The sequence below is a fragment of the Perissodus microlepis genome, chromosome 9, assembly GCF_051167445.1.
Source record: "Perissodus microlepis isolate ML-2025 ecotype Zambia chromosome 9, ASM5116744v1, whole genome shotgun sequence".
Taxonomy (NCBI): domain Eukaryota; kingdom Metazoa; phylum Chordata; class Actinopteri; order Cichliformes; family Cichlidae; genus Perissodus; species Perissodus microlepis.
The window spans coordinates 29,789,679-29,812,425 of NC_140469.1; the positions used below are offsets into that span (position 1 = coordinate 29,789,679).

The 22,747-nt window shown below is 41.5% G+C and overlaps 1 protein-coding gene across 4 annotated transcripts in view; it reads right to left on the reverse strand.

Moving 5' to 3' along the window:
• LOC146380773 (uncharacterized) overlaps window positions 1-22,747 on the reverse strand; it is a 67,007-nt gene that overhangs the window by 28,456 nt on the left and 15,804 nt on the right. For all 4 annotated transcript variants that reach the window (XM_084939975.1, XM_084939973.1, XM_084939972.1 and 1 more), the window contains 32 exons: window positions 22,626-22,736; window positions 22,141-22,251; window positions 21,517-21,627; window positions 21,146-21,256; window positions 19,399-19,509; window positions 18,989-19,099; window positions 18,579-18,686; window positions 18,191-18,298; window positions 17,212-17,322; window positions 16,880-16,990; window positions 15,891-15,998; window positions 15,527-15,637; window positions 14,111-14,221; window positions 13,308-13,418; window positions 13,094-13,201; window positions 12,104-12,214; window positions 9,524-9,634; window positions 8,636-8,746; window positions 8,421-8,531; window positions 8,225-8,335; window positions 7,987-8,097; window positions 7,699-7,806; window positions 6,363-6,473; window positions 5,595-5,705; window positions 4,801-4,911; window positions 4,586-4,696; window positions 4,390-4,500; window positions 4,166-4,276; window positions 3,878-3,985; window positions 3,131-3,241; window positions 235-345; window positions 7-117 (listed from right to left, as the gene is read on the reverse strand). In XM_084939975.1, the coding sequence (XP_084796101.1) occupies window positions 7-117; window positions 235-345; window positions 3,131-3,241; window positions 3,878-3,985; window positions 4,166-4,276; window positions 4,390-4,500; window positions 4,586-4,696; window positions 4,801-4,911; window positions 5,595-5,705; window positions 6,363-6,473; window positions 7,699-7,806; window positions 7,987-8,097; window positions 8,225-8,335; window positions 8,421-8,531; window positions 8,636-8,746; window positions 9,524-9,634; window positions 12,104-12,214; window positions 13,094-13,201; window positions 13,308-13,418; window positions 14,111-14,221; window positions 15,527-15,637; window positions 15,891-15,998; window positions 16,880-16,990; window positions 17,212-17,322; window positions 18,191-18,298; window positions 18,579-18,686; window positions 18,989-19,099; window positions 19,399-19,509; window positions 21,146-21,256; window positions 21,517-21,627; window positions 22,141-22,251; window positions 22,626-22,736 (3,534 nt within the window). The remainder of the gene's footprint in view (window positions 1-6; window positions 118-234; window positions 346-3,130; window positions 3,242-3,877; window positions 3,986-4,165; window positions 4,277-4,389; window positions 4,501-4,585; window positions 4,697-4,800; window positions 4,912-5,594; window positions 5,706-6,362; window positions 6,474-7,698; window positions 7,807-7,986; window positions 8,098-8,224; window positions 8,336-8,420; window positions 8,532-8,635; window positions 8,747-9,523; window positions 9,635-12,103; window positions 12,215-13,093; window positions 13,202-13,307; window positions 13,419-14,110; window positions 14,222-15,526; window positions 15,638-15,890; window positions 15,999-16,879; window positions 16,991-17,211; window positions 17,323-18,190; window positions 18,299-18,578; window positions 18,687-18,988; window positions 19,100-19,398; window positions 19,510-21,145; window positions 21,257-21,516; window positions 21,628-22,140; window positions 22,252-22,625; window positions 22,737-22,747) is intronic.

A 22,747-nucleotide genomic window follows, 5' to 3' on the forward strand; every position in this document is an offset into this window, starting at 1 on the left:
CCTCACCTCACTCTGCAGCTCAGACACAGTTCGTGCTAACTGAGTCTCGGCTGTTTCTGGTAGATGCGAGTAGAGACTCTGAGAGAGGCTCTTGATGCCGTTCTCCTTGTATTTACACTGCAGAGGGAAAAAGAAAGACCTAAGGCCCAGTGACCCCCAATCCTGAACTAATTCAGACACGAGGAGGAACCGGGAGCGAAGAAGAAACCGAGGGAACAGCGGCTGAAATCTTACTTCACTCTGCATGTCGGACATCTTGGCGGCGAGCTGCGTTTCGGCCGTCTGCGGCAGCTGAGAGTACAAACTGGACGACATCGCCTTCTTCCCGCTCTGCTTGTACTTGTTCTAGAAAGCAGGGAGAGCAAAACTAAATATCAAGTAAATATTTGAGATCTTGACTTTTACTCAGACAGAACAAGAACTCTGAAGAAATAAAGTTTACATAAAAACATCGTAATAAAGAAATATTTCAGTCTCAGCCCAGTTTGGTGGTTATTGTTGTTTTAACTTTTATTGTGAAACTGAAACTCTGAACGAGCTGAAAGTGAGTGAATGAATGGACCGATGTCCATGAAGCCGTTTGTAACTGATGGACAATAACGTCGAGAACTTCATTTCTTGTTATTGTTCAATGTCAGTTTTCTGTGACACACTCGCTGGTCTCAGATTGAACAGATGAGTAACAGCAGCAGCAGCTGGCGTCTCAGTTTTATGGAAATGCTTCATTTACACAGAACTGACCTCTGCGCTGTTTGTAAAGTTTGTAAAAACTGTTTCACTTCAGGTCCTACAGAGCTGCTGATGTTGGATCCTGCCTGCATCACAAACGCAGCTTTATTATCCAGAGATAATAAAACAAAGGCCCTTTAATTTAAGGATGACAGCTTTATTGCTGCACAGCTCCAAACGTTACAGCGTGACTCAGGAAACTGAACTCGACTAAAATAAAATGCAACCTGTTCATTTGTTGGAAAGAAAAGAAGCAGCTGTGCATTATTCAGAATCTAAATAAAACAAATAAAATGCAGCACCAGAGGGGGGCATACTGAGTGAGAGGGATTCATAATGATAATATTACAATGTGTGCAATAAGGTAAAGGTTAAAGTGAGTTTCCTTTATTGGTTATGCCCATGCAGCTATTCACTGCAGAAAGTACATGTAGGTAAGTATCCACCTGTTGCTCTGTCTTCTTTTCTCTTTCTCGTCACGCCCACTCACAGGATCTTTCCCTTCAAAGGGACTTTTTCTGTCCCACAATCACAATGTGCCTGCTCACAGGGGTCACTTGATTGCTGGGGTTCTCTCCACAATACTGTCGGGTCTTTACCTTTCAGAATAAAGTGCCCCGAGGCCAACGTTGTCCTGACTTGTTGCTGATTAAAAACACCTCAATTAAATTATAGAAACTACTATAAAGAAAGTTTCAAACTAGTGACAAATAGACAGAAAACTACAATAACAGAAAGACAACATCCCCATTCACAGGACACGATGCTGAGTGGAGTCAGTTGAAGTCACCTTTGCCAAAAACCTGCAGTTCCTCTAGTGACCAGCTCATCTTGTAACCGGAAGGTTGCCGGTTCGATCCTCAGCTCTGTCTATCTTGTTCGTTGTGTCCTTGGGCAAGACACTTCACCTACGACCTACTGGTGATGGCCAGAGGGGCCGATGGCGCGATATGGCAGCCTCGCTTCTGTCAGTCTGCCCCAGAGCAGCTGTGGCTACACCTGTAGCTGCCTCCACCAGTGTGTGAGAGTGAATGAATAGTGGAATTGTAAAGCGCTTTGAGGGTCTCGAAAAGCGCTATATAAATGCAACCCATTATTATTATTATTATTGTTATTATTATTACTTGAAGCTGGCTCTATAAACGAGTCAGTCATAAGAAATGTTCATTTTACAGCAGAAACAGACGCAGCTGTTGAGGGTTTTTAACTCACTTGTTTAAACTTTATGAATGCTGAAAGTTACGTCGTGTTACAGGATGCTCTGGCTGACAGATGCGTAGCTGCAAGCTGTCTACGAGCCCTCACCTCGGCTGTGTGGAATCACTGAACTGGAGCCTTTTGGGGCTTTTTCATGCAATTATCTGATAAATAATATGGATGTGGTTCAGTTTATTTGGATGTTAGCAGTAACTAGCAGGTATCTCTATCTGTGCAATGCACCTGTACGGCTAGCTTGCTAACTTTGTAGTGTCAGTTAATTACTTAGCAGCCCATCCTGCTGTTTCGATATAAGCACTTTTGTTAACCAAAAAATAACACAGTGGGAGCCAAAACACTAATGCTGAGGCTTCAGTCACTGGGTGACATCATAGTGGCTATGTCCATCTTTTATATACAGTCCATGATCTCATCCCAGTATGTTCTCCACTTCTATCTTAACAACCCCGGAAATATCTTCTGGAAGAATCTCCTCCCTCTGTTTGACTTCCTGAGTACAAACACTGCTCTGGCTGCAATGACACCTTCCTCTTGTTATTCCCCTTCATCAGTCACTGTCCTGCAGGACTGCACCACACCTGCACCACAGCAGTTTGGCTTTGGCTGAGCGTCTGACTGAACTTACTTGCTATACTATGAAATGAAAACAAATTCAGCAGTGATTACAGAGATCTAACCTCCAAACCAGAGAATTAATCATAAACTCTGCTGTTTACAGACTCTCAGTTGTTGTTTTTCTGCTGAATATCTGAGTTTCTTTACAAAGACTGCTGTTCCTCAGTGACATCATGCAGACAAGGTCTGACTGTTACAAACAGCATTGGAAATATCCCAGACATTCAGCTGAGCGTCTTCAAAGTGCAAAATATGACTCATTTATTAAATATTTGAGGAGTAACGCTGCACTCAGTGTCTCAGCTTAAAAAATGCAAGACAGCAGCGAAGACACGACGTTCTCATAGACCTGACTTTACAGGAAAAAACGTTCACGCAGTCGTCCTTAAACACATCTTTACAGCTGCATGCAAACAGAGACGATGCTCACACCGGCCAGCTCTGACAAACTCAAACTAAATATTAGATTTTACATGGAAAGAAGGGAATAGCTCTCTAATGTTTTGGTGCTCTAATATTCCACTTCATGAAAAGTGGATAAGTGAATGTGAATAATGGATGTGTGTACCTCGCTCTGCAGCTCAGTAACCTCTTTAACGTGCTGCGTCTCCAGAGTCTCAGGGAGCTGGTGGTACAGAGAGCTGCTGGCCTCTTTCTTCCCTGCTTCTTTGTATTTAACCTGCAGGAAAATGTTACGTTCATTATCACAGTTTTTACATTCTGTCTCGGACAGCAATATGGGAGAAGATGTGCTGTTGGAAAAAGCTTTTAGTATCACCTTTTCAGACTAATATTGTGCTTATTTTGACTGTATGCACTGGATATGGACTAACACCAGGTAAACAGGAAGAACTGGATGTTTCTTGTGTTCTTCAAAGAGGATAAAATCAGTCTGAATATGTTGCAGCAAAGAAGGAGGAGGGCAGAAAGGCACCCAGGAGCTCTGAATGTGATAACACTGATAAGAAGACCAGAATAGACAACAGCAGCCAGTTTATCTGCCCTGTGTTAACCTGATGGAGTGTCTGAGATGGGCACACACATATTTTAGACTCTAAGGGCTTTGCATTGACAGTCGTACGCTCTGCAGGCTGATAACGTCTCAGATATGGCCACGCCTCTCTATCCTTCTGTGGGAGAATATTCGAACTCTGCAGGAACTCTCTGGGTGGTGCTAACCACTCCACCACCATGCTGCACCACAGGATTTTTTAACCTGGAATTTATACCTGTACCACAATTTTCTTTACCTAATGTTGCTTTGACTGTTTAAAACCCAGAATATTGTCTGAAACAACACGAAAACAGTTCCCACCTCGCTGTGCGTCTCAGCCATCTCTTTAACAAACTGAGTCTGCAGAGTTTCAGGCAGCAGCGAGTACAAAGTGTTGGGCAGATCCTCTTTGTCCTTCTTGTAGTTTGCCTTCAAACAAAAGAATGAAAAATGTTTTTAATCCAACACGAAAAACTTAAAGACAGTTATTTTTTTACTATAATACTAATAATAGAATTAGTGCTGCAAACTGCAGATTTCTTACACAGACACAGATCCTCTGAGATCTGATGAAACTATACACCTGTGTGGTGCGTTCAGGGTCCTCACCTCACTCTGTATTTCTGACATCTGTTTGGCGAACTGTGTCTCTGGCGTCTCTGGGAGCAGCGAGTACAAGTTCTTACTGATCTCCTTCTTACCCTCCTCTTTGTACTTCACCTACACACACACACACACACACACACACACACACACACACACACACTGACTTTAAACAGCTGACACACAGCAGGGACACTTTCACATTCAGACTGTGTCTCTGTGTTTCTCACCTCACTGCAGATATCTCTCAGCTCTTTGGCCAGCTGTGTCTCTGTGGTTGCAGGCAGCTGATGATACAGAGAGCTGCTCACCTCCTTCTTACCGTCCTGTTTATACTTCACCTACAAAGACACCAAACAACAGGCAGAATTCAAACTGCAGAGGAACATTTGTTTGTATCTTCTCTCTTGTCTGTGATGTGAGTACCTGACTCTGCAGCTGTGCCACCTCTTTGGCGTGCTGAGTTTGCAGAGTCTCGGGCAGCTTCGAGTACAGAGAGCTGGACGCTTCCTTCTTCCCTGCTTCTTTATATTTGCTCTGAAAAACAAAGAGAGGAAAATAATAAATAAAGGCATCGAATGTAAACGCTGTGACTGAGGTTTGACTTCTAAACAGATCTTAAACACGCGATGTTCCCGTACCTCACTCTGTATTTCAGATACAGCTTTGGCAAACTGGATTTCGTTGGTCTGTGGCAGCTGGGAATACACACTGACAGTCTGGCTCTTCTTCCCACTTTCCTTATATTTGTTCTAGAAATGAAGACAAAGACGTGGCATCAGACTCTGGTCTCCTGTCTCTCAGCAGATATTACACCAACCAAAACAAAGCAAACGTGCAGATGAGTGGAATCAGAGGGATTTCCTACAGGATCCACTACAAAACTTATCTGAACTGTTTTCCTCCTTCTGTGAGATGAGCTCAGTAATTGGAGGCAGCAGTTTCCCAGAGATGGAAATGATATAAGGATCTCTTTTTCTTCTCTTCACTTCCAGCTAACGCTCACAGCTGGACTCAGACACAATCCTTCAGTCCTTTATTACATATTCTGTATATGACATGTTACATACAGACAGTCTCAGATCTTACGGCTCTGCAGCTTTGAAATGTTTGGAGTTGCTCACAGGCCCCGCAAGAGCCCAAACTGCCAACGTCCCTGTAATTTTCTCCAAGCACCTTGGAAGTAGGTGCAGTTATGCCAGAGACCTCTACTCAAAACATCAAGCCCCCACAGGACACCCCCAGAGGTCCCCGGAGTCCTGAACACCTATCTGGGGATCTACACAATATCAGGCAGGTGGTTTAATGCTGTCGCTCACTGGTACATGCTCTCTATTCTTTCTAATGCTTAATGGATTTTGTAGAAACAAAAGTCTGTAAACAACTCATTAAGAAGTCTGGTGTAGAAGATGAAAGATCTGCAGCAGAACTGTACCTCGCTCAGCATTTCACTCATCTCCCGGGCAAAGTGGGTCTCTGTGGTTTCAGGCAGCTGAGCGTACAGAGGCGACATCATCTCCTTCCTCCCTTCATCTTTGTACTTTTTCTGTTGGAAACAAAGAATTCAAGTAAAGAAAAAGAAACAAAAACTTTTCATCTCTGCGAACAAGAATAAACTCCACTGAGTCCCAGCAGATAACAGCTGTTTACAGCTGTTCCAGAAATGATTGGAAAGAAAAAAAAAACACTATCTTGACCTGCATTTAAAAGAAGCTCGTCAGGTCACCTGCTGAGTTTCTTTAGCTCGCTGTACTAACATAAAGCCAACACTTCACAGTAATAACAGAAACACAGAAACACTTTCGACAGTGGTGAAACTGCAACCAGCTTAGTGAAAGAAGTGTTGGATGAGGTGTCGCCTGTGTGGAGAGAAGCCACACAGACAGGTCCAGACGCCTGGTGGATTTAAACCACTGTGCAGCTAATTGTTCTCTTCTTCATTCGCAGTTTTCATTTTAATTATGTTTTTAACATCTGTGTAACTGTTCTACCTGCTGTGTGTTTACGCGACTCTGGTCCTTTGTGTTTAGATTTCCTGTACTTGATGGTATCTAATCAACACTGTAGGTCAGCTCCTGCTGCTTAGTGTTAAACACTGTTCTGTGTGTGATCATACAGTCTCACATCTCCAAGCCTGAATAAATAAAAGCCAAATGAAGCCTGAGGAGCAGGAAACAGGAAACACACAGCAGGATTCACTCACTTCACTCTGCAGTTCAGTCACTTCTTTGACGCGTTTGGTCTCCAGAGTTTGGGGCAGTTTGGAGTAAAGAGACGACGCCGTGTGCTGCTTACCTGCCTGCTTGTACTTCACCTGTCAAACAAACACACACTTTAAATCCCCACAGAATCACACTCTCACAACTTCATCCTGCCTCAAACGATTTCCCAGCTACTCATGACTGGAAATATCTCATCCTTCACTGAGCAGTGTTATCAGCTCTGCAGGCGACTGGGAGTTAATTTAGTAACCACTCTGTGACATCACCAGCTGCATCTATCCAATAGGATTTCAGCTCCGTGCCCTGTTTGACCCTGTGCAGCTAAGACATGACATGAATGTGGGGAATCGGACAGAGCTGATTGAATTCTGTTGGAGTTTATTTACTGTTTTAAGTTTATTTGCACTCGTGTGCTGCGGCTGGAGCTTATTAATATAAAGCTGTTTAACAGGTTTAAGGTCAGAGTATCTGAGCCGTCCAACACGCTGCAGGACTGCGTCCACAGCAGCGCCCACTCTCACTGCTGCCATTGAAGGACCGTATCAGTCTCTGATGTGTTTTCCAACATGCTAAAAATGTTTATTGGTCTTCTGTTGTTAATGTTTTGTGTCCTAAATTTCCAGTTTGACTTAATAAATCCAGAACAGGACGTGTTGATATGACCTTAGAAACACAGCAGAGTGCTGGAAGCATCTAACGTAGATGTGACATCACTCCAAACTCTCGGACACGGACGTATTTATCAAGACTTATGAGCTACCTTTTGGGATAACACCTGTATATAGAAGTTCACTGACAACAACTGAATTAACTGTCAGGTGATTATGTGTTGAGTGACATGTGAGCTGTGACAGACTGGAAATGCAGAACTGATCCAAAGTGCCAGGACGCACGGACGACAGAGCTGGAAAAACAGGAGCTCCGTGTAATCAGAGCTGACAAAAGCAGCCTCATTTCATCAATGCTTAGATGGCCTAAAATAGAGAAAAGACCAGCTTCACATATAAAACAATAAACGCAGTCCATTCAGTATTTATGCGTTTGGGAATTTTCATTGTTTTGGGAATTTTGAATTATTTGAGAATATCTGAATTTGGACTTTATTCTTACTCCAAGTGAAGTTTCAGAATTCTCTCAAAGCTGTTTATTCTGGGATCTTCGAGTGCTGTCTCCCTGCTTTATAAGGTCTCTGCACAATGCAGTGCTACTTCAGTACTTGATAGTCGGACACGCTCAGTCTTCAAACCCAAATATTGTCTGGAACAACGCTTTGTCCAAAAATGGCAGGAGAGTGATGATCACTAAAACAGTTCCCACCTCGCTGTGCGTCTCAGCCATCTCTTTAACAAACTGAGTCTGCAGAGTTTCAGGCAGCAGCGAGTACAAAGTGTTGGGCAGATCCTCTTTGTCCTTCTTGTAGTTTGCCTTCAAACAAAAGAATGAAAAATGTTTTTATTCCGACACGAAAAACTTAAAAACAGTTATTTTTTTACTATAATACTAATAATAGAATTAGTGCTGCAAACTGCAGATTTCTTACACAGACACAGATCCTCTGAGATCTGATGAAACTATACACCTGTGTGGTGCGTTCAGGGTCCTCACCTCACTCTGTATTTCTGACATCTGTCTGGCGAACTGTGTCTCTGGCGTCTCTGGGAGCAGCGAGTACAAGTTCTTACTGATCTCCTTCTTACCCTCCTCTTTGTACTTCACCTACACACACACACACACACACACACACACACACACACACACACACACACACACACACACTGACTTTAAACAGCTGACACACAGCAGGGACACTTTCACATTCAGACTGTGTCTCTGTGTTTCTCACCTCACTGCAGATATCTCTCAGCTCTTTGGCCAGCTGTGTCTCTGTGGTTGCAGGCAGCTGATGATACAGAGAGCTGCTCACCTCCTTCTTACCGTCCTGTTTATACTTCACCTACAAAGACACCAAACAACAGGCAGAATTCAAACTGCAGAGGAACATTTGTTTGTATCTTCTCTCTTGTCTGTGATGTGAGTACCTGACTCTGCAGCTGTGCCACCTCTTTGGCGTGCTGAGTTTGCAGAGTCTCGGGCAGCTTCGAGTACAGAGAGCTGGACGCTTCCTTCTTCCCTGCTTCTTTATATTTGCTCTGAAAAACAAAGAGAGGAAAATAATAAATAAAGGCATCGAATGTAAACGCTGTGACTGAGGTTTGACTTCTAAACAGATCTTAAACACGCGATGTTCCCGTACCTCACTCTGTATTTCAGATACAGCTTTGGCAAACTGGATTTCGTTGGTCTGTGGCAGCTGGGAATACACACTGACAGCCTGGCTCTTCTTCCCACTTTCCTTATATTTGTTCTAGAAATGAAGACAAAGACGTGGCATCAGACTCTGGTCTCCTGTCTCTCAGCAGATATTACACCAACCAAAACAAAGCAAACGTGCAGATGAGTGGAATCAGAGGGATTTCCTACAGGATCCACTACAAAACTTATCTGAACTGTTTTCCTCCTTCTGTGAGATGAGCTCAGTAATTGGAGGCAGCAGTTTCCCAGAGATGGAAATGATATAAGGATCTCTTTTTCTTCTCTTCACTTCCAGCTAACGCTCACAGCTGGACTCAGACACAATCCTTCAGTCCTTTATTACATATTCTGTATATGACATGTTACATACAGACAGTCTCAGATCTTACGGCTCTGCAGCTTTGAAATGTTTGGAGTTGCTCAACCAGCAGTTGCCTTATTGCAAACAGAAATCACAGCAAACAGCTGGTATCAGTGTGACTTTCCTGGTCTTAAAAAGCAGGAGTCCCTGGCATTCATGCAGATGTTACTTTGACGTGAACGTGACAAGCGCAAAGTGTAAACCTGGCCTCTAAATCCTGCAGATGCAAATCCAATCCAACATCGGCAGGAACAGTAACGGGAAAATGTAATGTGTTTTCCTCTAAGCACCTTAAGAACAGGTGAAGTCAAAACACAAAGTCACCACACTGGAGGTCCCACATCCAAGCCCTGAACAGTGAAAGTTTTTGTGGGGCAATACCAGGCAGCTGCTTTTAATGCTGTGGCCTTACTTACTACACTTTCTGTTCTTTGTAATCCTTAATGCACCATAGCAGCAGAACTGTACCTCGCTCAGCATTTCACTCATCTCCCGGGCAAAGTGGGTCTCTGTGGTTTCAGGCAGCTGAGCGTACAGAGGCGACATCATCTCCTTCCTCCCTTCATCTTTGTACTTTTTCTGTTGGAAACAAAGAATTCAAGTAAACAGGAGACACGCTGAGGTGAGCAATCGCAGGCAGCTCAGTCTGCGCAGGATTTACTTTTAAGGGAGGAGTTTTGTACTTTTTATATATTCATACTAAACATATTTTCTTTATTCTCTTTAAATGTAACTTGTAAAGCAGTAAAAATTAGATTAGGGCAACAAAAGTTTACTTTGATTACACAAACATTATGTAGGTGTGGGCACTTTATACAACATGCCTCATTCATATAAACACTTTGTTTCCTATGCTTAACTGCTTTCTATCTAACAGTCACACACATTCATAATCCGATGGATGCATCGGAGAGCAACGTGGGGTTAGTATCTTGCCCAAGGATGTTTGGCATGCAGTCAAGGATCGACTCGCCGACCTTCCTATTAGTAGACGACGTGCTCTACCTCCTGAGCTTCAGCCAGCCCAAAGCAAAGGCAGCAAGAAATAGTTTAAAATAGCATTAATATCAATTTGACCTTCAGATAAATCTGTCGAGCTTGACGGAGAGGTCAGAGGTCAAATGTGACATGATATTTTAAAACAGTGCTTTCTGTATGTTGGCACATACAGCACAGCTTTTTGCTCCTCAGTTTTCTACCAATAAATCCTTCAGCTGACCTTGAAGACGTTGGTGGATTGTTAACATGACCCAGACAAAGTTTCCAGGAGTTCAGAAGGTTTTGTGTTTACAGACAGATCCACGTCCTCAGCAGATGTAATATAAACAAACAACAAAACATTGCAAGAAATTTTCATCTCAGGCAACAGCTGAACTCCTCACTGACTCCCAGCAGATAACAGCTGTTTACAGCTGTGCCAGAAATGATTGGAAAGAAAAACCATCATCTTGATTTGCATTTAAAAAGGGGCTCGCTGGGTTGCCTGCCAACTTTCCTGTTTTACAACTGGCACAAACGGATCACTTCACAGCTGTTTCTGTGCTGCTTTTAAAATTCCTCTGAAAAGTCTTTAAGCATCAGTTCAGCTGCATTTTACTTACTGGAAACAAAACTTTTGATGCAGATAATAACAGAGATGACATAAGAGATACATCTCGATCCATGATTTCTTTCACAAAGCTGGTTTTCAGTTTCAGTTCATCTATTATAAATGTTTTAGGTTCTTTCTTCTATACACATCAACCAAAAACACCATGTTCACCGTTATGCTGACGACACTCAGTTTTATCTACTTGTCACCTGTGACCTTCTACATTTGGGTGAAAACCCAACGTATTTGAATTATAGTGGAAATGGCAGTTTTGGACCCTGAGCTCAAACAACATTAGCTCTGCTAAGAGTGAATCCAGTTTGAACGATAAATGAAAACCTTACAGTTCTTGCGTACGGAGGGCAGCTTTTACCAGACAAACCACTGATATATTAAAACAGCTTTTATATCTTAAGCAAACTGTAATTGATGCTGCTGTGACTTCCAGCCTGGAGTACATTTGGTTTGTCCGACTCTTGGTTCAAAAGGCAGCTACTTGGCTTTTAATAGGTACAGAGAAAAAACAACACATCACTTCAGTTTTAGCTCAGCTGCACTGGTTAGCTGTGGAATCAGGATTTATTTACATTTTATTTTTAAAGCTCTTCATGGATCATGTATGTTGCAGATCTAGTAACTCCACATTTTGCTGCCAGTTCACTGGAGTCATCCTCAGCAGTTTCCCTCGTGCCCCCCCTCTAACCTAAAAACTGAGGGTGACAGGTCTTCTCTGTTCTTGCCTCCTGGCTCTGGATTAATCTGTCATCCCACATAAAGTCAAACAGCTGACAACTTTAAATCAGTCCCTGCTTCCAGTCAAGCCTGAGGTGCCTCACGGTTTGTATCAAGTGTATTTTTTTTACTTGTAGATTTGTTTAATGTAATAATTTTCTTATTTACGATATTCCAACCATATTTATTCAGTATTTTTTCCTTAGCTTCACTTCCACCCACCTATCCTGGAGTATCCCAGGTGTCACAGGATGAGAGTGGGATACACCCTGGATGGCTGCCAGTCGTTCACATGGCTAACACAGAGAGACAGAATCACCAACTAACCTCGACACGTCTTTGTCTGTGTGAGGAAGCTGGAGTACCTGATGAGATCACACGCAGCTACAGCAAGAGCACGTAAAGGCCTCAGTTGGTCTGTGGATATGAATCATGTGTATGTGGCTTTTTTATTTTGTACTTATAATTTCCTATACTTGGACTGGTGATATATTCTCCCCTAACTGGAAGACACTTTGGGTTGCTGCCTGTTGTTTTGGGCTATATATGGAACTGCACTTGATGTAATCTTACAGTGCAATAAAACGAATAAGTGTTTTTCACCCAAACTACCTCTGCAACACTTAGAAGTAACGCTTTCTCCAACCTAAACTTGAAAAGTGTGAAATAATGGAAAAGCAGACTGAGGTAGAGCGATGGTACCACACACAGCAGGATTCACTCACTTCACTCTGCAGTTCAGTCACTTCTTTGACGCGTTTGGTCTCCAGAGTTTGGGGCAGTTTGGAGTAAAGAGACGACGCCGTGTGCTGCTTACCTGCCTGCTTGTACTTCACCTGTCAAACAAACACACACTTTAAATCCCCACAGAATCACACTCTCACAACTTCATCCTGCCTCAAACTATTTCCCAGCTACTCATGACTGGAAATATCTCATCCTTCACTGAGCAGTGTTATCAGCTCTGCAGGCGACTGGGAGGTGACGTAGCAGCTACTGTGACATCACCAGCTGCATCCAATAGGATGAACTGTTTGACCTTGTGTAGCCAAGACGTGACATGAATGTGGGAAAACGGAAAGAGCTGATTGAATTCTGTTGGAGTTTATTTACTGTTTTCTAGTTTATTTCTACTGGGTGCTGATGATCGTTATTACCTGATAAATACAAAAGTTTAATGGGTTTAAACTGAGACTTTGTCCTTATCGCTGAGCTGTCCAACACGCTGCAGGCCTGCCTCAGCTCCGACTCTGATTGCACACATACTATACTAGTCTTTGATCTGTTTTTCGTACATGCTTAAAAAACTTTTTTTGCCCGTCTATTTTCAAACCTTTGTGTCATAAATTTCTACAGTGACTTAATAAATACAGCCATTAGAAAAAGATCTGCTGTTGGTATTTCCTTTTTTAGTTCGATTGTAACCATCTGTGTCTCACTTGTCTCATTTTTTAACTTCCCTGATTCCTCTTTGTGTATAAATAGTCCTGTCTTCTCTTCGGTCTTTGTCTCCTATACTTCCCTGTTTGTACTCCTGCAGTTTGATGGCTTGAGCCCAAATAAAGACTTGCATTTAGTTCATCTCGTCAGCTTTGGTCTCCTGCTTTTAGACTCCAGTCAGTCTCAGCAAGGTGTGCAAATCTCATCCTTATCTCACCCTGATATTTCAGACATTCAAGAGGATTCACTCTGAGGAGAAAAATCAGAGCTCCCACCTCGCTGTGCGTCTCAGCCATCTCTTTAACAAACTGAGTCTCCAGAGTTTCGGGCAGCAGCGAGTACAAAGTGTTGGGCAGATCCTCTTTGTCCTGTTTGTACTTTGCCTTCAAAGAGGAATAAACACAAATCAATGAACAGAAATAAGAGAACATTGAAATGCACAGGAGAATGAAAGATGTCAGTGTGTGATGAGAGAGAACAGAGCCGCACCACGCTCTGGATCTCCGACATCTGCTTGGCAAACTGCATCTCTGGTGTTTCAGGCATGAGGTGGAAGAGTGAGGAGGACGTTTCCTTCTTACAGGCCTCCTTGTATTTCACCTGCACCACAAACCAAACAAACACATCTCTGTTAATGTGCAATAAAACACTTTGCTTTCTCGAGGCTCAGCGTTGCCCCCATCCTCAATTTCATAACTCCACTTTAAGTTCAGACATTTCTGTCTTCAGTTATTTTCAGTACAGCAAAAGTTTTCTTAACTTCGAGCAGTGATTAGAGGAAGTCTAGCTGAGTCAGCCTTTATTGTTGCCTGACTAATGTCTTATTTTTGGAAAACCTTCCTCCTCCTCAGATAATAGAAGCTGCAGCAGAAACACTTTGTGACAGCTCGACAGGCACAGCATGAACTCGTGCACAGCAGGAAACCTTAAAGGTCACCAGGAACAACTGGACGTGCACTTCTATTCAGTCACATCATCAACAAGCACTGCAGGAAAATATGGACTGTATCATCTTAACGTTCACTTAGACTTTGAACTCATCTGTTATCCAGTGAGAAAGATTTCATGTTAAGTAAAATATCATTGAAATAGTTTCCCAAACTTTCTGTGCTTTTGCAGCAGCTTCAAACACCACAGTGTTTAATTCAGAGGAACTTCAGAGTGAGTGTTCACACAGATCAGATTAAAGAAAAGGCCGATTGGGAAAGTTTCAGACTCAGACTTGAAAAGTTTCCTGCTGAATAAAAGCCTCTGTGTTGAGGCAGAGCAGTGGCTGGATGAGTGTTTGTCACCTGACTCTGCAGCTCCGTCACGTCTTTGGCCAGCTCAGTCTGCAGGGTTTGAGGAAGGCTGGAGAACAAAGAGGACGACAGCTCCTTCTGCCCGTCCTCTTTGTACTTCACCTGCAGGGTCAACAGAACTGCTTTTATGTTCTTTTCTTTTCTTTTTACTTTTATTGAAACCGTAAACTGAGTAGTGAAAAGGTATTCAGGGTTTGAGTCAGGAGAGTTGTTAGACACACAGAAGAGAGCATGTTTATGAAGAGAAAGGACTGGATCTGGCAGCAGGAGAGCACCGAGCTGCCACCATTCACATCCAGAGATGAAGGATGTGGTTTGCATTAAACTATTAAAGTATTTCTTTACACTGAATAACTGTGGCCTGACTGTTTTGTTCTAGTTTTAGCTGAAAAATTGTTTCAAAATGAAAGCGATGCCAAAGTTGGAGACTTCACTGCACCATCTGCCAGCTTTGCCTGTCTTTCCATGAGGTTTGACAACTTATGGAAGGAGAGGGAGACTAAAACTGGTGACCTTTAACTCCTGAAACCTCCAAACACTGACTGCGTAGCAGGGTATAACGAGGAGGCGATGGATGTGACAGTTTAGAAAATAAAGTTCACCATGCAGCACACAGTGAGACAATTTGCATGCAGATACGAGTAAATTACACAAAGATTTTTTTTGTATTTAAAAGAACAACTTGCCAGTAACTAGTCTGCACGTAAAGAAGACGTGTGGCAGCTCAAAACCACTTAGAAACCAAATAAACTGTCAGTCAAATGTTTGGTACTTCAAAAAATGAAAGACGTTTGATTTCTTAATTGCATTCAATAATTCTCACTTTGTAAGACACGGTCTGAGTGAACTTTTATTGTACATGGACACAACTACCACAAGCATAACATATAAGACACAGATTTCCCTCATTCTTCTGTCCCTTTTCTCTTTTTTATTGTTTTTAAAGCTATTTTAAGGGTTTAAAATTGCAAAGAGTCTTGTAGGATTATAAACCTGTTGATTGGTTAGATTAGTGGGATATAAAATGGACAAGGAGAGCAAAAGGTCCAGAGTTAGAGTCACCGTGGGTTACATTTTGCTTGTTTTACTCATTTCATTGAAGAAAGAGCAGAAGGATTCCCAGCTGCTATTCTGCAAATGGTCTCCAACAGCAGCACAGCTTTCATTTTTGAACTATTTTCAGCCATCAAAATGTTTACAGTTTAAGCCTTTTTATGCGAAAACATGTGAAAACATGAACACCAGGCTTTTATGATACAACAGTTAACTTAAAGTGTGTTGATTAAAAACTTGACGGTCCTCCGTTAGGCTTGGCAAGCCGCTGGACTTTAATAAACTGAAGGAATCTCTGGTGTGTCTTACCTCCTGACAATATGTTTCTTATCTCGTAAAAACAGCAAACAGTACCTGGCTCTGTATCTGTGAGGCCTGCTTGGCGTGTTGAGTTTGCAGAGTTTCGGGCATCACAGAGTACAAACTGCTGCCGGTCTCCTGCCTCCCTGACTTCTTATACTTTGTCTGAAGATCACATAAAGAATAAGATCAGTTTCTTTCCTGCTTTATTGGTTTGAGCTGTCGAACATCTAAATCTGCAGCATAAACATTCACATTCTCAGTCCCAACGTTACTAAATTAGCTTCATCATGTTTGTCCAAATTAATTTAGGCTTTCACTGAAGAGCAGCTTCATGTAACACTTACAGCTTCTTTCTATCTTTCATCAACACATTTAAGTGTTTTTTGATCATCTTCTCAAGTTTCCTTCATCTCACCTCGCTCTGCAGCTCAGACACCGTTTTAGCAAACTTTGTCTCAGCGGTTTCAGGCAGCTGAGAGTAGATACTCTGAGACATGCTCTTCATCCCCTCCTTGTACTTTTTCTACAATCAAAACAGAAAACAGGATCTGTAACATGGGATTAAGAAAAATAACTTTAGAAATGTATCTAAAGAAATTGTTAGAAGACACATCAACTTCTGACCAATCAGAGCCTTCTTTCAGACTTCATTGCCATTTTATTCAAAATAATTTGCTTAACACTGTCAGCATTTAACTGTGCTGCTTCTGTTCTGTCCTCCTGATTACACACTGAGGACTTGGCTGTAAAGTACGATGAGTGAAACAGCACCCCTCTAAATGCCACACAGTGAATCCAATACTCCCACAGGTCTGCAGTGGGCCGAGTTGGCTTTCCTTGATTAAAAGAAATAAAGTAAGGCTGAAGTCATACCAGTACCACACTGGGATTAGTCAGAGTTATGCTGGGGAAGCCAATCATCACTCCACTCAGATCACAGTGTGAACGTCACTGAATAACTGTTAGTCATTTCATCCTGCAAAGCTACCAACTGAAGTGTGGATGGGGGAGTTTGTATAGTTTATTAAATAGTTAACTAAACTAACTAATGACTTATTTTACCATCTACTGAGCTCATCACATCAGCAGTGCTTAGCTGGATTTGTCTGCATATGTCTTCACTTAAGTAATAGTTTCATCATGATCACACACAGCGGGGACAGCAGTCACAGGGTTTGTACCTCATGTTTAATACATGCAGGTTGTTGATACTTCATGACATGATGTCTGATTATGTTTTGAATTAATGCTTCTTTCAGTCGTTATCAGAGTAAGTACTATTGTGGTTAGTTAACAAGAGATGCACCAGACCTTCATGTGTAAGGCATAATTTTATGTATTATGACAGCTTTAAGAATTGAATCTGCAGGTTGGTCTAAAGCAGCAGTGTTTCTCTGCACCTACATGGCTTTGCAGGTCGGTGACCTCTCGGGCAAACTGGGTCTCCAGAGTATCAGGGAGCAGGTGGTAAACTGGACATGACAAGTACTTCTTCACAGCCTCTTTATATGAGACCTACATGACACAGAGGAGACAAAATATAGACTTTCACAAATAAACTTTCTTGATTTTTTTGTGTACCATTTTTAAAGTAAGCTTTACCACCACATGCTTCTTCTCAGTTTGGTAGTTTGGATCTAGCTTCACGGTTAAAAGTTCATCTTAACAAAAGTTTTTAGACTTTAACAAAAGTTTTTAGACTTTTGTTAACAGTTTTTAGTCGTATTCCTGTATACCTGACTCTGTAGCTGGGAAGCCTCTTTAGCGTGCTGTGTCTCCAGAGTTTCAGGTAGTCGGTGGTACAGAGATGTCGATGTGTCCTTCTTACTAGCCTTTTTGTATTTTGCCTGAAAGACACAATTTGCACTGGAGATTTAAGTGCAGTTAGCACTAAAAAAATCAGTAATGTGCAGTTAACTCTACACCGAGGTTCCTACCTACCACAGAAACATAAAGACTATGAAAATGTATACAAATTATGTTTTGCTCTTCCACTTTCTTGAAGGCAGTGTTAGCCTAAATTAGAGAGCAACTGGCTGATATGGGGAGAATTCATGTGGGCGTTTGAACCTAAAAAATCTTGTGACAGTTGGGGGCTTATCCGGGATATGTTTGTAGAATTAGTTACGTCACTGTTAATAACCAACCTGGTTTGTTAAGCAAATAATAAATAGAGCTAAATATCTATATTTATTATTTGCTTAGCATTTGCTTAAAGCTACAAATGTAGCTTTTTATTTGGATACAGGCTGAGATGGTTGCCAGTTTTAGACTGATTATAATAAATTCCTATAAATTACACTGACTATTTTAATTCTCAAGATGACGGTCATAAATACCTCCTTAGTGCCTTAATGAAATACAAACAATTCTGGTTCCTTCCTATATTATTATCTATAAATGTAAGGAATGCTGAAATAGGTCCCTAACATTTTGAATTATAGTATATAAAACCAGTCGACACTCGTGGTCTGACGTGCATTTACCTTAAAGTTGATCTATGGTTTATTTGGCCTATTTTATAGGAGCCAGACGTCATGAGAGCTCATGCATCTTGACTGAACTCAGTATTTAATTCAGCTAGAAATTGCAAATATAAAAGAAATTGTAAATATCACCACAATCTATAAAGATAACAATTAACAGCGGTTCAGTGAATCATCTCCGGGTTATTCTATGAGACCTGACTGCACTTTGAATATTCAGAGCACTCACCTCGCTCTGCATCTCCGTCAGCTCTTTAGCATGCTGGGTGTCGAGGGTGTCGGGGAGCAGAGAGTACAAGTTGAAACTCATCTCTTTCATATCTTCTTTGTACTTGACCTTGTAATGAAGCAAAACAGAGCCAGCAGGATGAGAACAAAGAGTTCTTCATTCACACAGATATTTTTTATTATTACAGCAGGATCACATCATACAGACTTCTTGTCTATACAGGTCACGTTTTATTTGAAAGCTTACTGAACTTATCACATAATAAATCTGGAGACTGAATTCTCTGTTGAAGGGGAGACAAACAGACTCGCATACCAGAGCTGATCGAGGTACTTTGTTCATTTGATGATGAAAAACATTTCTACCTAAGAGCAGGTAGAAATCGTACCTCACTGAGCATCTCTGTCTGCTGACGAACAAACTGTGTGTCGTTGGTTTCTGGCATCAGGTGGTAAAGGCTGGGCCCATCTTTCTTTAAAGTCTGCTTGTACTTCAGCTGGAACAGATGTAGAAGAACATTATTTACAATGTCTTTAATCACTTTAATAAGAACATCCATATCCTTTTCTGCACAGGAATCCATTCAAGATAGTTGCAATAAAGGTCTTAAGTGTAACACTTAATACATGGCTGAACTTAATACCAACTAAGTAATAGTTACTACTTAATAGTAAAAGTTCCTCAAAGTTTGCACCATGTGGGAAAAGCAATTCCTCTGTTTATATATACTGGTTTGGACCCTATGGCTAAATGTATTGATACCTCTGAGACATTTGGCTGATGAGTGAATTGAGGTACCTGACTCTGCAGCTCAGAAGCCTCTTTAGCGTGCTGCGTCTCCAGAGTCTCAGGTAGAGTTGAATAGAGGGCGCTTGACACGCCCTTCTTTCCTGCTTCTTTGTACTTCATCTTAACACAAAAGAAAAATGAATAAACAAAATATAGGGCAGATTTCTCCAAATATACATATCTCAATTTCCAAAAAAGCTCACTCTCCATCTCTGTCCTGTGCAACTACATTTATTTTGTCATTTTAACCACTGAACAAAATGTGAATCAAATAAAAGAGTGAGTGAAACATAGAGTTGTGTTCCATCTGCATAGATGTAATACGTTATTATCTCGTAAACCACACATTTAAACATTTGGACATAATTTGCAAGGACCCCTGGGAAGATAATGCAGATAATGTTTGTAGAGACATTTACCTCGCTCTGCAGCCCAGAAACTGTTTTTGCGAACTGAGTCTCAATGGTTTCTGGGAGCTGTGAGTAAAAACTTTGAGAGAGGTTTCTCTTCATAGCCTCCTTGTACTTGTTCTGGAAAAGATGGATAAGTAATGTAAAATACCCTGAAGGGTTTTAAAAGGCCTGAATGCTGCACAACCAGCCTTGAGCTATGTTGGAGAAATATTCCACTTCCAGGTCATAGTCATGTAAACACTACTGTGATATTCTGTCATAGATCTAAGACACGTAGAATATTCTGACACTGATAAAGTTTTGTGAGCACGTATGCAGCACATTTAGAATATGTGTTTTACATGGATTTGCAACACATACGTGAAAATCCACATACTGTATACAGTCTACAGCTGCTCACAAACCAACCAGTGTGTTGTTTGCAAGAAAAGGTATTAAAAACACGTCCCACAGTCCTTTGACACCCACATATACGGTCAAGATTTTTCAGAAGGTGGTTGAAGGAATAATAAACAGGCTGTTTTTGCACAGTCGAACAAGTCTGCCAACAGTAAAAAGCAGAGAAAATGGCCCAAACACCAACACTTTTTCACATTTAAATGCGATATGTACATGTTAGAGGATGGTTAACGGTGAAAAACTCATTAGCTGTGTAACTAACTTAGTGGAAATAATGACTTTTTTGAAACTGTAATAAGTGAGAGGCAATAATGTCACTTTTATCTGAATCCTTAAAAACAAATCTGTTTCCCATCTTTCGTTGCTTACAGATCAGATATTGTTATTAACTCCTCTCCAGTACGTGCTGCGAACAGCCTGCGATGCTTTGATCCTGTTTCTGATGCTAATCTGCCCTCTGATGAGCGTCTAAGGTAGAAGCATCAGAGAGCGGTGAATAATCTGGGTAGTGATTATTTATAACTAATCAAAGGGCATTCTTACTGCAGCTCTCTCTGCATTTCCCTATTTTTGCTCTCAGTTCTCAGTTGAAGCACAGCCTGGATCCCTCCTGCATGTTGAAGCTCTGGTGTTTATTCGATCTCTCTCCAACATGTCAGACAAACAAATGACGAGACAGCATATTTGACCTAATCTCACACAAGACTTTAAGATCGGGACGTTGTTTCGGACGATGACTTTCATGTAATGGTAACCTGGAAACCAGCGAACAGGCTAACCATGATATTAGGACCAGGTAACTATAGCAACAGTACTGATGTGTCACGTTTCCATCCATTATCCAAATCCATCATTGATTTTTTAGTAAAAAGTGCATTTTCAAGTGTGGAGAAATCAACATCTTGTGCTCTACAGTGAGTATTTGTGGCGTGTTGGACTGAGTCACACTAAACGTTCTGACGTGTAACAGGAAACACGTCAGCCTGTGCAACAGTGTGCGTCACTCTCATGTTTTTAAAAGCGTTTGGTGGGGAAGCACAAAGAACATCTTCTACTCTAATTTAGTTTGTTCTCTTATTTTCAGGAAAACAGAGAAATCCTTTTTATACAAACTAACTGAGCAGTTTTGAAGTCTCACAGCTTCTTTTTAGCCAAAATGTGCAGCCGAACTCTGTTGTCGTCAGCTCGGGGCAGTAAAATGTTTGCTCTATTGCTGGTGCTCTGCTGCAACACAAACGTTTTTATCTTGTTTCCTGTTTTGATGACTTTCCGTCATATTTCTCTTCTGAAGTGGTTTTAGATTCTGCTCTGGTCATCATCAGGTGACTGTGGGATACTTTGATGTTTTATTTACCTCGCTCAGCACGTCGCTCATCTCTCTGGCGAAGCTGGTTTCTGAAGTGTCAGGTAGAGTGGCGTACAGCGAGCTGGACATCTCCTTCTTCCCGCTCTCTTTGTATTTTACCTGTGGAGCCAAAAATGTTTATCATGCTACATACTTTTACTCTCTGACAGTTTAGCTTTAATTGCCGTGTGCTGGTCGCATTTATTGGGTTTCTTCTTTGTACTTCTTTGTTTCTGTTACGCTCATTCCTTCCTGCCATCTGTTCTCTTCCCTCTGTCTCATGTTTGCCCATTGTCACATATGAATCTTTTATTTGCTCCTAATCATCCCTCTGTGGATAACTAGTCGTCAGGTAATACTACAAGAAAACAACACATTACCTCACTCAGCAGCTCTGCAGCTTCTTTCGCATGCTGCGTGTCCATGGTGTGAGGCAGGAGGGAGTACAGGCAGGCGTTCGCCTCCTTTTTACCAGCCTCCTTGTACTTGGTCTGCAATTTCAAATGAACCGTTAGCATCAGTGATGGCTTGTGCATCACTCTCTGCAGCCTGTAGTTACTGCTTTACCCCACATGGAGCTAATCTTTGCCATTCATATGCTACGCTTCTGCCTGGACAGGTTGAGTAGTTATCTTGGTGCACATCACACACAAAGCACAACAGTTGTACATGGAAACAGCAGAATTAGTTTTAATGCTGCCTGCTGTTTACCGGTGTTTTAAGACATTTGCACATTAGGAGTAGATTTTGAACAGATTGTTATTTATGGATTTTGTTGGGTTTCCCCAAAGTTTGATTCTGTTCATCTGGACGGAGCGTTTTCAGTGGGAGAAACTTTTCACTCATCTAAGTGACTTCTTCAGTCTCAGCTGACTGAAGGTTGCAAAAGAGTCAACACTGGCCTGAGGGAGGGGGATTTAAAGTTACACTGAATAATAATATAATAACTTATTCTTGATAACAAACAGGCACAAATTTCAACCCTTTCCTGTTTGAGTGCCGACCTCACTCTGCAGCTCAGACAGCTGTTTGGCCAGCTGTGTCTCTGTGGTCTCTGGGAGCCGATGGTACAAACTGCTCTGAATCTTCTGCTTCAGACCTTCTTTATATTTCACCTGCAGGAGATGAAGAAGAAACACATATTTTCATTTTTTTGTCCAGATTTCAGTGGATTAGATTTTTTTGTATTATTTAACAAACTGAGGCCAGACGTCTGTTTCGTGGTTTACTTCAACTCACTGAACTTCAGATCACACAAAGATCTGCAGTCTTCCCAGAATGTGTATGTTAAAACATTCATTTCCCTCATTTTTTTATTTGGTGTGAAACACTTTGTAATATTTATCCTGATAAATAAAATTGCACCTTTACTTTCTTATTCCTACTTTTCTCTTTCTCACTCTTTTTTAAATTCAGAGTACTGCTTACACAGGTTGTTTATCTCGACTGACGATGGAAAGAAAAACCCATTAAAATGGGATTAAAGTACCTCACTCTGCAGGTTCGACACCTCTTTGGCGTGCTGTGTGTCGATGGTCTCGGGCAGCAGAGAGTACAGGTTGATGTTCATCTCCTTCTTACCGTCTTCTTTATATTTCACCTAGAAAAAAT